At 40.6% G+C, this 15,669-nt stretch overlaps 1 protein-coding gene across 1 annotated transcript in view; it reads left to right on the plus strand.

Moving 5' to 3' along the window:
• Positions 1–15,669, plus strand: part of BMP6 (bone morphogenetic protein 6) — a 194,272-nt gene that overhangs the window by 133,301 nt on the left and 45,302 nt on the right. Inside the window, exon 3 of the mRNA XM_068236864.1 lies at positions 15,289–15,437. Within this exon, the coding sequence (XP_068092965.1) occupies positions 15,289–15,437 (149 nt within the window). The remainder of the gene's footprint in view (positions 1–15,288; positions 15,438–15,669) is intronic.

Raw genomic sequence — 15,669 nt, forward strand, 5'->3', positions numbered from 1 at the left:
TTGTATGTGTTAAATCCAAACACCATTCAAAACAATGGAGGGAACATTTTGGTGATTTATATTGGTCTCTGGACTGCAACTTCAACGCCTGATTTCAACAAATTTCAAGAAAGAGCTGGCTGATATCTGAAAAACATTATGTTATATTAAAAAGTGGGGCGATGGGTATGGTGATGTTTTTTTAGGTTGCTTAATGCTAAAAATGGTGTTGCAAATCAAAGGCTTACTTCTTGGACTTCCAAGTTACACTCCTCGTTGAATGTTTTTTCTAAAAGAATCTGGCCCATGCCTTCCTAAAGAATTTGGCAGTCCTGATCTCAGAGTGTAGACAGAAGGCCTTTGGAGGGGTTTCCTAACAAAAAGTTAGCTATATCTCAATGTATAGACAGAGAGTTGTTGGAGAGGTCTTCCTAAATAACTAGACAGGTCTCTTAGTGGTGTAAGGATTCTGTACATATATTAAGAGGAAAAAACACTCCAGAGCATAGGCAGATGTCTTTTTAAGCATGAAAAGGAAGGCAAGAAATCAGAGTATTAGCTATTTCTCTTGATTTTTTTCTTTTTTATGGGGGGGGGGGGGGTGTATATGGACACGAGTTTTGGGGAGAGGAGATGCCTTTTCTAGAGCCCCCTCATATCATGGGCCATGCGGGCTGGTATACAGTAGGGTGCGGAACTCCATGCGGCCCGGGCTCTGAATTATACCAGCCTGCAGGGGTGTCAAGGGGTTAAAGAGACTTGGGAGGGGGGAACACCACACTGTCCATTTACTTAAACTGTATAAGATGTGTATTTGGAACTTGGTATATACTCTATCAAGGTATATCAAGGTAAAATTCTGGGCTCTTTCCCGCTTAGTTCTGGAGTACTATCTGTGTCTCCCTGATAGCAGCCTCGCATCCAATGAAAGGGAAATCACAGTTTCAGGTGGAGATATAATTGCTTTATTTCCTTTGTGAAATATATTGCTGCTGTACAGTGTTATAAAAGAAACCGTAATAAAAAAACAAACATTACTCAAATATCACACAAACAGAATAGATATTTTGTCAACAGACATGGTGTTTTAACATCTGCAGAAGCTGATGTAGATACATATTTTAATTTCTCCCTGTGATTCATTAGGAATGTCATTTCAAGCCTGCTGGGAGTGCAGCGCTCATAATCTTCACAAAAGGAAGTGCAGCGATAAAGGCAGCCAGCTTCATATTTGGAAGATTTACGTTATGTTCTATGCGCTACATGTTAGCCAACTAGAGCAGCTGCTCAGCACAAACAAGGATAGGGCTCTTGACATGTCACATTTAGTTAAGTACTTCAACTGTATTTCACTTTCTTTGATGCTCCTAGGAATTTTGTATGAATTTAAAGCTGTTGTCTGGCAAATCTGGAGGCCAGGAATGTAGAGTCCTTACATAGCAGAGCAGTTATCAAGACAAAACGGCTCAGAGATGTGAGATTGTTATTTGGAATGATCCTAACTCAGTGGATGTCCAATCGCACTAATTATCGTTGTGGGACTTATTTATCAATTTTAGCTTGGCTGCAAATCTGCTAAAAAAAATCACCAGGCTTTTCAAAGGGAGACGACCCATAAAACATGGTATTTAAAGAGAAACTACAATAAGAGACACTAATCCTCATGATACATTCACAATAAAATGTAGTTACCAGACACTCTTTCTCACTCATTTTTTAACTCATGTCTGGGTTAAAGATATTTTTCGATTTAAGCAACAGTCTATCTCCTCCAACACCTATTGTGGACCACATGGACCTTTTCTAATGGGTCAGTCCTCATGTCAAGGAGTCCCTTTAATGGAGGTGCTTTTGTAGTAGCCAGAGTGTTTTGTTTCTCCACTAAAGCAGCCCATACACTCAGCCGATTTTCTGGCCGACCGATCGATCGCGGTCGATCGATCGATCGATCGATCGCAAATCGGTTGGCCAATCGACCGATCGACGGCCGATTTTGATCGATTTCGATGGATTTCCATCGAACTAGCAGGGTGGAAAATTTAGGTCGATCTGATGAGATTGCTTATCAGTTTGCATTGGCCTTAATGGAAATCTGATGGCAAAAAAATGCCATCAGATCGAATTTCAACAGATTTCAAACTGAAATCTATTGGAATTCTATCCTGGTAAAAAATGTTCTAAAAACGCATCAGATAGATCATCAGATGCATTTCTTATCTGTCTGCTGCCAATCTGACGAGTGTATGGGCACCTTAACTAGTGACTGTTGGCACAATCTCAGCTACCACCAGAGCAGCTGATTGTTATAAGCGCTAGAAATAAAGCAACAGAAGTGACCACAACAGTGGCTGCATTCTGATTGTTAGTACTGGACAATTGTTATTACAATTACAGTAAAATCTTGGTTATCCGACACCAATGGTGATCAGCTGATGACGCATAAGTATGTTTTCTGATTGCTTGAGATTCAGTGTTAAAATTAGGCCCAGCTAATACAGTATTATACTCCACTTTATATACATACCATGAACTCTGTAATAAATGCTAAAGTACAGTAACTGAACATATGTTAACCTTGGGGGAGCCATGGATACCAGGCTTTAAGCACAGCAGATACATAAATAGCTCAATGCATGGTACAATCACAAAATACAAACACATTTCAAGTGTGGAACAAAAACATCTAGCATTGTTATACAGGTAAATGTTCATTTGATAGATTAAGTATAGCAGAAACAAGAAACATATGTGATAGATTGTAAGTTTGTCTTTGATGTTTTTCAGATTTGTAGAATGGCAAAATGTGGAAGAGAGTATTAAGGGAGAGGTGACACTTATGAGAAGTACTAGATATATGAGTGTAAGAAGCAGAGCTGGATCAACCACAAGGCAATTCTAGGCAGTTGCCTAGGGCCTGGAGAGAGTCTAGGGGCCTGGTGGATGCTAGCTCCCACCAAATCTTGCTAAAAAAGCCAAGTGACCATTAGCAGTGGGCAAAAATGTCTATCTTGCCTAGGGCCCCATTTCACTTTTATCCATTCCTGGTAAGAAGGTGACCAGACTGGATAAAATGGGGGTTTCATGGATGGAACAAAGGTTCCAGGTGTGGTGGTATCTGGAGATTAATAAGGAAATGCATGGAGGGGACAGCTTCTGGAGAGCTTTATATGGTAGGGTTAGGAGTTTGAACCGGATCCTTTAGGTAATTGGAAGCCAGTTGTCCTTGTACAAAGCTTTGTTCCTCCGTTGTTCCTAAGTATCTACGTTAGATTTGTTAGCTCCAATGCTGCAGCCTACTAACCAGAAGAAGATTTGTTCATCTAGGCTTACTTTTACTTCCTACTGCAAAAAGAGTACACAGTTTAGTGCACAGGTCACATTGCCTCTGTTAAACTGAATGGTACCAAACTGCAGCCACTACAGACTGCGCATGTCTTAAAAGGGCACCATTGTAATTTGGGCACCGGAGATAGCCATAAGTAAAATATTAGGAAAATTACCACTATTCTATTATTGGGCAGTGGTAATTCCAACAGTAAAATATCTGTATTACCTGAGACCATAAGAAGCTTGAGCAAGCACAGAACAAGGATCCCTGTAGTTTCTGGGATAGTATTTTTGAACAAATGATTTAAAACGATAATAACTTTACTTAGTGCATAAGTACAGCTATATGCCCCCCCCCCCCCACACACACACACACACACACACACAAATCCATCAGTAAACTAAATTGGACAGTCTTCCTAACATATCCAGATGCAGAGATCTGGGCACTTCGCCTCACCTCCCTCACTCCACTCTGTCAGTTGTAAAGGATAGTGACATCATGTCCTGTGAAACCAAAGAAGCCATGATGAAGACCAGGGGTATGGCCACATCTCTATATCCAGATATTCTGGGTGGGAGTACGAGGTCCAGCTTCCACATTTTATGTGCTGGGGAGTGGGAAATAGTTGTGTTTATTTATGTAAATATAATTTTGCTTTTAAGTGTACTGCTGTGACCAGTAGTCTTTCAATATGACACTGTAACTATTGTAATAGTTGCTTAGTTTGATAACCATCATCCATCATGTTCAAGAGTACCAATGGAGGCAATGCCAATGCCAAGAAACGCAACATTTACTTATCATGCGATAGTAAAGATCTTATTTTGGAGGTCAAAGAAACACCGCGTTTCTGATAATTGTGAGGTTACAAAATGTGTTTTTCCCTCTAAAGTACTTTCTGACTATGAATGCGCAATGTGAACTTCAATTAAAATGAGATTACAAAGTCCTTACACCAGTGCCTTTGAAGTAGTGTTGAGTGAAGGGTTTAGCAGATTATATTTTTTAAGATCGCGTTCAATGGAAGTTCCACTGAAGTGCCATTGATGCCTAGCAAATGTTTTAACACCTTGTTAATTGAAAGTTTAGAACCTTAGCCAGGATGTTTGAACAAGCGAAATAGTGGTAGGCCAGTATAACTGTCATGTCCGTTCTTTTATGTATTTGGTCAGTCCATGTATGTTTTAATCAAGTGTGTCTTATATTAACATGGACCAGAGCTCTGTTATAACTTCAAAATATAAACTGTATAGTGATTATTGCTTCAAGTTAACAAATGTGTCTTACAACTCTCTCAAATATAACCCTGCAATTGAATGAAAATGGATCAAAAAATAATATGGGAACAGTTGACCTTATTTATTTTTAAATATGCTGTTTACCTGGTTGTTATGATGATTCTTCAGTGTGTGTGTGCATGTGTAGTGTGTAAAAAAGAGGGTGTGAAAAAGTAAGTGTTCACAAAAAATACAGTTAGGGTGGCCAGAAAAAAGAGCAAGCAAAGGTATGGCTCTCTGCCTAATGGACCTGCATGACATCTTTTCAACATTTACGGTCGAGTAGCTTGCAAGGGGGTTGTACATTTCCCCTAACAAGCATAAACAGGTGTAGGAAAAAGAAAATACATAGTTACATAGTTATTTGGGTCGAAAAAAGGCATCCATCCATCAAGTTAAACCAGTAAATAAGGTACAAGACACAATGAAAAAAGATTTTAAATAAAATATAACACATATTCCTGGTTTTCAAAGTATACTGAAAAAATCCTGTATCATAATCTGCTTCTGGTTTTAAAATATTTTTGTTACTTTCATTATCTGTGTTCTTATGTTATTGTTTCTTGATACTCTTTCTTGATTGCAGAACGCTGACTCATCACAATCTAGCAGCCCATTACTGACAAATTCCTAGCAAGGTCTACTCTTGTTGGCTAATTCAAATAAGAGTAGGCCGGATATTCAAATAAGCTGCCTTGTGGCGAATAGGTCAGGGGTCACAGAATGACCCTTTTTATCTATTTACTTGAGTAGGGAAGTGGTATGGTCAGCCCCTTATTAAGGGGTGATCATATTGTTCCATAAGCATCCCCCACATCTTAATTACCCTCATTTTCAGGAATGGAAGTGCACTTTGTGTGTATCCAGTTTTGAGGCCTCTGCAAGATAAGCACAGTTCAGTTTGTGTGTGAGTATTTGTCTTAGAGCCAGGTGACCTGACTGTGAACTGTTTCTCTCTTGTCTCTATGGCTGTACAGTCATTTTTTTAACAAATGGTATGCATTTGAGAGTTCATAACTCATTGGTAAAATTTAGTTTCATGCATAATGCTTCTGTTTCATTTATTTAAAGGTTCAGAACCCCTGTATGCACTCAATTAAGATTTTATTGCATGGAGTGTGTGCTTGCGTACATGGATTGGTATAAAAACCTGTATTAACAAAGAAACCTCAGAGAATATTCACTATATGCAGGTAGATTTTAACTACTTAAGGACTGCAGTGATTGAAATCTATGCCCTGTTTTGGTGGTTACCTGGCTGTCAGGGTGTAGATTTCAATCAGCCACCGCTGCACGAATCCGCCTTTTTTGATGCTGCTGCCGATGAATCCCCGCCGTGTTTCGTCGTAGCTCACTTGCTCTTCCTGTCTCTGTGACGGCAGAGCCCTGTGAGCGGGTCAGGAGCCGATATCATTGGCTCCTGGCCCTGTCTTTCTCTGTAAGCAACTCCCATTGGCTTACATTGAAAAACATGGTCAGGAGCCAATGAAAGCAGCTCCTGACTGCCTCACAGGAACTCTGCCGTCATAGAGATGGCAGAGTGGGTTGCCCAGGTTCCCAATGTGCAACGGTGATGGCGATTGCGGCGGGTATGTGCGGCGATTCGTGTTCATATCCGTCAGGATTCCACTGTTTCTATACCAGCCGTCTCTGGTTCTTAAGGGGGCAGACACCGCTGGAACTTAAGTGGTTAAAGTGTACCAGCTTTTATGAAAAAATGACAAACCATGTGTAACATAACTTCTGTTATACAAACAACATATAACGTCTAACGTATATTATACAAACAATGAAGACATTGCATGTATAATGCAATATATGTTATTTGCATGACGTGTAGTTTCATAAATGCTGGTAACATTCACTTGCAAATGTCCTCTATCTTGACAACGTGTTTTTTTTTTATCACCGACTGTGTTACAGATAGCGGAAAGTGTTCCCTGTTTCCCGACACTGGGACAAGGCTCCATTGCTTGGGGACTAAACCGCCATAGTAATGACGGGGGTTTATTGATCATAACCTTGCAGTGACATTGTGTGCTTGGGAGTGACCACACGTATGGCCTATTTGTTGTTAATAAATGCACAATCAGGATTTTAGGACTTACAGCTGGGAGATGAATACTGGGAATACTTGTTGATAACAAGTTAAATAACCATATTCAATGCCAAGCAGCAGCAAATAAAAATCTGGAATACCTAAAATGAGAAAATAAAATCTGGTGCAAGTATACTACTACTCCCCTCTGTATAAATCACTTGTGAAGGAACACCTGGGAGTATGGGATGCAGTTTTGGGCACCACACTATAGGAAGGACATTGATATATTTGATATATTGAACAGGTAAAAAAGACAGGCAACTGGCAGCACAAAAGGTTGGCTGAGGATCTTTTTGTACCTAGGCTTGTACAAAAGGAAAGGGGACATGATCTGCGTATGGAGGAAAAAAAAGATTTGGCCATCTATTTAGGTAGGGGTTCTTTACATTAAGAGTTGATGAGATGTGGAATATGTTACATCTGGAAGTAGTTATTACAAATTCTATATCTGCATTTAGAGATTTGGCTGCTTTCCTTGCATTGAAGGACAACCATGTCTATAATTACTAGTTAATGCTCAGCAGAGTTGATCAATCTGACTGGAACCTGGAGTCAGGGATGAATTTTTATTCCCTTAAACGTTAACTGGCCCAAGCCTTGTAAGGGTTTTCTTTTGACTTCCTCTGGATCAGTGAGGGTACAAACATGTACATAATGTTTACTTACTCTGCTTGGACTTGATGGACAGATGTCTTTTTTCAACCAAACAATGTAACTACGATACCCTTTCTCTGCTAAGGGCTAAGGCTTCTTTGCTCTTTAAAAATACAAGCTTTCCATGTATCTTTGGAAGAGTACAGCCTGTTGGTTTGCCAGAACACTAAGGGCTTGATTCACAAAGCGGTGCTAACCTACTTAGCACGTCTAAAGTCTTTAGACGCGCTAACCAGGGTGCTAAGTAGGTTAGCACCGGATTTCTCAATCAGATCACGTGCTAACTTTGCGCGCGTAAAGTTTTACGCACGCAAAGTTTTACGCGCGCTAAGTCCCATAGGCTTTAATGGGCACTTCGCGCGGTGCGCCCTGCGCTCTGTGCAGTACGCGCGTAAAGTTTTACGCGCATAAAGTTTTGCGCGCGTAAAGTTTTATGCGCGAAAAGCTTGTTTAGACGTGCTAAGGGGGTTTTCACAGGCATGCTAACAGTTAGCACCGCTTTGTGAATCAAGCCCTAAGTGCTTACAGTATTTGAAGTGTTATATTTCTGTAACTTATTTTGTTAGAGGGCAAAAAGGTGTAGTCAGTGTTTTTAGCCATATTTTGTATGGATAAGCCTAATGGATAAGAGTTGTGATGTAGAGCACAGATGAAGTGTTTGGTCAACTATAAACTAAACATTTTTGGAGCATGCTGAAAGACAGATCTAAACACTGTGCTTACAATGGAAATCTGAAGTGCAAATAGTGTTAGCAGAACTACTTGAAAATATGTGATCGTTTTGATTGGGTGACAGATTGTAAAGGTGGCCACTTATAATACAATTTGCTGAACGATTGATTACAAGCGATTCTTTGTATGAACGATCGTAAATGATCGCTTGGGACCACTAATGGCCAAAAATGTCCCAGCCAGTCCGATTAGATTGATGGGATTGAACCAAAATTTGGATCTACTTCAATAATCTGATCGGATTGGTTGGGAGATTTTAGTCCATTAGTGGTCCCAAATGATCATTTACAATCGTTCATATGAAGAATCATTTGTAATTGATCATTCAGCAAATTGTATCATCAGTGGCCACCTTAAGGCTCTGATTTGCTAATCACTGTTAGTTATACTTCTGTGTAGGCTAAAGCTAGAAGGGGTCACAGTAAATGAGTCTTACAGATGTATCACCTGGTCAGACTGATCACATGCATCACTATGAGCTCTGCTACACATGAGTAACTCTAACTGCAACTGCACAATAATTAAATAGGATGAAATCTGTCCTGGAAGGAGATTTTACTGTCACTGTCCTGCCATATTTTTATCTGCCAAATTGTAAATTCTCCATTATTATTATTATGAAAAATGACATAATGCTTTTGGCAAAATGGCCTTTGGACAGATGAGACAAAAATTGAACATTTTGTCCACATAAATAAAGGTGGCCATACACGATACAATAAAAACATTAAATTTTCCCATTTACTCGATCTAAATGATCGAAACGAATGAAAGTTGAAAATATTTTTTTTTCGATCAAGAAATTCGAACGATTATTCCATTTTTTTGAGAAAAATCTGATCGGACATGCTGGAAAAATCTTTATATTCAATCTAACGGAATAATCAAACTAAATTATCTAATCGAAAAAAAGAAAATTGTATCATGTATGGGCACCTTAAGCATGAGCTTTCAAAGAAAAGAACACCATGCCTACTGTGAAACATGGGGGGAGATAGTTACAATCTGTGCTGCACATGGCAGGGGTGTAACTATGACTTATGGGGCCCCCTTGTAGACATGTTATGGGTCCCTCTTCCTACATTCAGATCCCTTCCCCGTGGGGCACAGTGAGGAGAAGGGGCTCAGACATCTTCATTCTTCCTCCACCAGGGCTCTCCTAGCTGTCTCCCCTGCTCAGTCTTCCCAGACCCACAGATCAGTGCTCCGGCAGTGACGGCCTGGGTTTACCTCTTCCACAGTCACGTCTTCTGTGAGCCCTGGTTTGAATCCTATCAATCGTCTTTGGAAAGAACTGAAACATTCAGATTGAGGAAGGCTACCTTCAAATCTGGCACAGCTTGGGTTGTTTTCTCTGTAACAATGGACCAATCGCAGTGTCAATGAGAGCTACAGGAATCACCTGTTTGGAGAGATTACCTGTAACAGTTCTGCAGCAAAATGTTTGCGTACTGGTCACATCATTTTTATTGGTGCTACTATTTAAAACACCTTGTTGATTCAAAAATCCAAAACAAAGTCTGTTTTTTGCTGAATACAAATCAATGCCAGTAACGTTTATCAATGCCAGTAACGTTTATCAGATTCATATTATTTTGGAGAAAATTGTTTTTTTTTTTTTTTTTCCTTTTGTGGAGTTATATATATTTGACCATGTTTGACCAGATCTCAGCTGGTAAAGGCTTCAAAATTTTAGTGGTTTATCGTCCCCCCGGAGATGCTGACCCTTTCCTACAGGAATTCCCAGAACTTCTGGCCATGCTGGCTCTGTCTTATCCGAGATGGATCATCCTTGGTGACTTCAACATCCGGGCTGATAACACTCAATCACAAGATGCAAATGAACTAATAAATCTCATGGGTGGACTAGGCTTCACACAAGTTGTAAAATCAGCTACCCACAGAGGAGGGCATACGCTAGACTTACTGTTCCACCTCGGAATGGACATTAGTAACATAACAGTAACCCCAGTGGTGTGGTCAGACCATCACATAATACAGTTTACTATTGAACATCACCCTATCAAGCAGCTCCCTAAAGAAACAATCAAAACCCGTCCCCTGAGTAAATTAACACCGGAGAGGATAACTGCCAACCTGGATTTTACAAATCTGCTCCACAGTCAAATGGACCCAAACTCTCTAGTAACCCAGTACAACAACACGATATATGAAACACTTGACAGTATTGCCCCATGGCGCACCAAATCAGCAACCAAAAAGCAGAAAGCTAATTGGTTTGACAAAACCATCATGGATCTAAAAAAGAAAGGGCGCAGACTAGAAAGACAGTGGCGTAAATCAGGGACTGGGGAGCACAAATCTAGCCTAGTTCAACACCTCAGACAATACCAACAAGCAATAACCAAGAAAAAATCAGACTTTATCTCGCACAAAATATCTACAGCCAACAACAGAGCTGCTCAACTCTTCCACACAGTGGAATCACTCTGCAATCCTTCCTGCCTAAAAGCCCCAACCACATACTCCAGGGAAAGGTGTGAAGAATTATCTGCCTTCTTCTCAAACAAGGTGTCTACCATCCGTGCCAGCATTACACCAACAACATCAATTGACCACTGGACGTTGCATATGCCTACTACCGTACCACCATGGCAAGTCTTTGACACTCTGAGTGTAGAAGATTTTGGAATTCTCATTCAAAGTCTCCGCCCCACTACCTGCGACCTGGATCCTGGCCCAACTGGATCCTTAATGCAGTGCCCAGCGCTGTTCAGGCCAGAACTTCACAAAATCACTCAGTGCTCCTTGCAAAGTGGACTTTTCCCAGAAGAACTAAAGAAAGCAATCATAAAACCCCTCCTGAAGAAACCATCACTAGATCCTGATTCTGTAACCAACTACAGACCTGTGGCGAACTTACCATTCCTATCAAAAGTTATCGAGAAAGCAGTCGCCAACCAGCTAGAAGCCAGGCTTACAGATAACAACATCTTTGATACTTTTCAGTCAGGATTCAGGAAAAGGCACAGCACTGAAACAGCATTAGTCCGAGTAATGAATGATCTACTTACTGCAAGGGACAAGGGTGATTGCTCAATTCTGATTCTTCTTGACTTGTCAGCAGCATTTGATACTGTGGATCATGAAATACTAATCCAGCGACTGAAGAATTACTGTGGCCTAAGGGGTACTGTTCTTAGCTGGTTTCAGACCTTCCTATCTGGCAGGACACAGCAAGTATGTCTGGGCACACACTACTCTAATCCAGTGCCACTTGCCTATGGAGTTCCACAGGGTTCTGTACTATCACCATTACTCTTTGCAGTCTACATGCTCCCACTGGGCAAAATAATCCAGAACTATGGTTTAGGATACCATTGTTATGCAGATGACACACAACTGTATCTGTCCTTCAAGCCTGGCACCCAAGACCCATCAGCATCCATAAATGCGTGTCTAGTGGATTTACAAAATTGGATGAACACCAGCTGGCTGAGGCTGAACTCTGACAAAACAGAGGTGTTGGTGGTAGGTGGTCCACATATGATGGATAAAGTTCAAAACGCTCACCACCTCAAACTAGCAATTGGGGGAGATACTGTACAGTATAAAGACTCTGTGCGAAACCTTGGGGTGATCCTGGATGGAAATCTAAAACTCAGACAGCAGGTATCAGCTGTCGTCAAGTCTTCCTTCTTCCATCTAAGAAATATAGCGAAAATAAAACACCTTATCCCAGCTGAAGACCTACCTGCCCTGGTTCACGCATTTGTATCCTCCCGCCTAGACTACTGCAACGCCCTGTTAATCAGATCTACAGATAAGGTTCTACGCCCCTTACAGCTAGTACAGAATGCTGCAGCCAGACTCCTAGCCAATGCCCCCCGCAGCTCACACATCACCCCAGTACTGCAAACTCTTCACTGGTTGCCAGTAAAATGGAGAATCAATTTTAAGATCTGCCTGCTGACATTCAAGGCTCTACACCACATGGGACCCAAATACATAGCGGATCTATTGGAACTTTATGCCCCTCCACGCACCCTCCGCTCTGCCAACAAGATGAAGCTGGTTATTCCCAGGATACACTTAACATTTGGTGCTCGGGCCTTTTCCTACGCAGCCCCTACTCTATGGAACTCACTTCCACTATCAGTACGAGAGGCTCCTTCTCTGGACAGCTTTAAAAAAAGGCTAAAAACTCACCTCTTTTCCCTAGCCTTTGAGACTGCATAATGCAGGGTCACAGCGCTTTGAGTCCCCAGGGAGAAAAGCGCTATATAAATATTATTGTTATTGTTATTGTTATTGTTTATATGTTGTTTCTACCACTCTGTATCCTGGAATGTTTTTTAATCACATTTTATTTATTCTCGGCCAGGGCTGCTTAAACAGTTGTGTACAGTTGTCCACACAACAGGATAACTGGCAAAAGTAGCACAGTTTTAAGCAGAGTCTTCAGGATGTTGTGTGCAGCATGGCAAAAATTGCCCCACTGAGTTCTCAAACAAAGGTACAGGTCTGACAGAGGACTGACATCAACACCACTCCATGTAAGACAGAGATGTCTGTTTTACGTTATCCAAAATGTTCCTGTGGCTACATTTCTTATATTGTAAATAACATCCAGTATTTAAAACCCAAAGTTCAGACGTACATTCCAGACTCTCCAAATAGAGGACTTAATTTATCATTTGCATCTACTCTGTTTTTCCCATTCCTTCTGCCACCAAACCAGTGACATTCCAATTGAGGTGCTTTCACTGGACTATGCATGGGAGAATGGGTGGGTTAAAGTTCCAGGTCAGACATGTTGAGTGTATGACTGTCAAGTGTATGCATGTCCTTTTTACATTTTGAGGTTCCAAGAAAGGACCCAGGAAATAACTGAAACACAGTAAACTCTGTTATCTGACACCAATAGCGATTGGCTAAGTGTAGTTGCTGGTTGCTTGAGAGTAATATTACAAGTAGGCATAACTAATACTGTACTATACCTCTTACCCACACCATAAATTCCATGTTAGTGCTAAAAAAGTATGTAAAAACAAAAATAAGATGAAGACAAACTTAACTCAATGTAACTCAACTTTATTAGTATATAATGCACTATAAATGCATAGCTCCCAACTGTCCCTCTTTGGGAACCAAATCCCCCTATCCCTCTTTCTTCTTCGTTTGCCTGTCTTTCAACACTGATGTCCAAATCTGTATAAATATATGTATTTTTCTCCTGAACAATTTGTTTAACTGACTCTAAACTTTATTCCATCAGTTCAATTGATATATTTATTTTCAAATGTTAAAGTGAAGGAAAACTACTGATGACAGAAAGGACCACTGTGGTCTGAATGATAAAATGACATCTTTTGATTCTGATTTCTGTGTGGCATCCATGGCGAGGGGCGTGGTGGAGGCGTGGTTAGAGGTGCAGCAGGGGTGTGTCTTAAAGTGTCCCTCTTTTTTATCTCAAAAAGTTGGGAGGTACGTAAATGTAGCTTAATGCATCCTGCAAGGTCAGGATTTTTCTCCTGGTTGCTTGAGAGTTCTGGATAACTGATAACAGAGTTTTCTGTATGACAAAGGCTCCTACTGACACTGTTTAGGCAATCAATAAAAGAGAAGATCAGGCACTGCAGTGTGTCAATAGCGTTTATTCCACGTAGCACTGAAGGTGCTTGAAAACAAAAATATGCAGTGCTGATTTAGAAATGTGGTCATACGATTGGGTGAGAAAGATGGCAGTGGGTGCAGGGTGTGAAACAGGCAGCCTAACAACCGTTTCAGGCATAGGAAGGAGCACCACTGTGCGAAACGACCATCCATCTCACCCAATGGTAGGACCGCATTTCTAAATCAGCACTACATATTTTTGTTTTCAAGCACCTTCAGCCCTACGTGGAATAAACAGTACTGACACACTGCAGTGTCCTATCTTTTATTGATTGCCTGAAAAGTCTGTGCTGATATCCAGAGGACACAGAGAGGATGATTGGGTAAGTGTAGCCACCAACTGTCCCATGATCACACATGAACTTTATCACTATATGACAACATAGTGCTGACTTTCTGTTTCTCTCTACTTGCATAGACTGACACTGTTTAGTCCTGGCAGCAATGTCAACTTACAATTACCAACAGAATCCTTCACAGAGCAGAAGCTATACAAGCGAGTAGAATTTCTGTTTATGCTGTGTGTACATAAGATGCCAGTAGATGAAAATCCCCAAATTCAACCAATTTCAGCCACAGTGGCATATTCTGTGACTTTAGCATAGACCACATGAGCAGAAATTTTAAGGGGCAGTTTGATCATTGATGATCATTTCATTTCATCATCCAATCACAGTGCCCCAGAGACAATGCTGAAATTATGCATAGATGTATACACTGAAGCAAAATCAGCATGATTGTTAATGGCAGTCCTATTCTAAAGGCAGAACATTCCGCATTTGGTTCTACCTACCTCCATCTCTGTACTGTGGACAATGTTAAAGAATGGAGCAAGATTATTGTTGCTGTAATTTTAACAGCTCTACAATTGTTTATGTGTTATTCACAGCCATACACAAGTCAGTTTTGTACCACCACCAAAGTGAATTGTTAATACCAGTGATTTAGTCAAACATAAACAAATTTTCTCTTACATTTGTGCACTAGATTATGTGTATTCTGTGCCTACATTACATCGTTTTCTTTACGTAGGCCATGTGCTGTGAGTAATTAAAGGACAACTGAAGTGGGAAGACTATGGAGGCTGCCATATTTATTTACATGTTAAACAATACCATTTGCCTGGCCCTGCTGGTCTATTTCGCTGCAGTAGTGTCTGAATAACATCAGAAACAAGCATGCAGCTATTCTTGTCAGATCTGGCAATGATGTCAGAAACACCTGACCTGCTGCATGCTTGTTCAGGGTCTATGGCTAAACATTAGGAAGAGGATCAGCAGAACAACCAGGCAACTGGTATTGCTTAAAAGGAAATAAATATGGCAGCCTCCATATCCCTCTTGCTACAGTTGTCCGTTAATGCTGGGAATGCACAAGGAGTTTTTCGGCAGACTTACTGTCTAATTGATTTTCTAATCATAACGATCAAAATCAGATCGGACCTGTCGGGAATTATCTATCGAGCCATCTACCTGCCCTACAAACTCATGGTGTATTCCCAGCATAATGCACACAGAGATAAAAACCTACCAGCAGGAATTGTTTACTAAGGTTGTCTTGTATTGTTCTAATGACAGGGAGTCTGATTTCTTCCTATTGGACACTCAGACAGTGTGGGCTTCTGAAGAAGGCTGGCTGGAGTTTGACATCACTGCAACTAGCAACCTATGGGTGATGAATCCACGGCACAACCTCGGACTGCAGCTCAGTGTAGAAACCAGAGATGGTATGTTATTGTCACTAAACTACCTGCTAACTGAGCATGAGATGAAAAGGAAATAGTGTATGTATAACTGAAATATTCTCAAATATAATAACAACAACATAATTAATAGTAGCCATTCCATTAATTGATACTTTCAGTAGTGATACAATTTTAATATAAATCACTTTTAAAGTGTCTGATCTCTTGATCTTTGGCCCTCACCTGTCATTTATTGCAGCACAGATTTCAACAG

The sequence above is a fragment of the Hyperolius riggenbachi genome, chromosome 5 (assembly GCF_040937935.1).
Source record: "Hyperolius riggenbachi isolate aHypRig1 chromosome 5, aHypRig1.pri, whole genome shotgun sequence".
Classification (NCBI taxonomy): Eukaryota; Metazoa; Chordata; class Amphibia; order Anura; family Hyperoliidae; genus Hyperolius; species Hyperolius riggenbachi.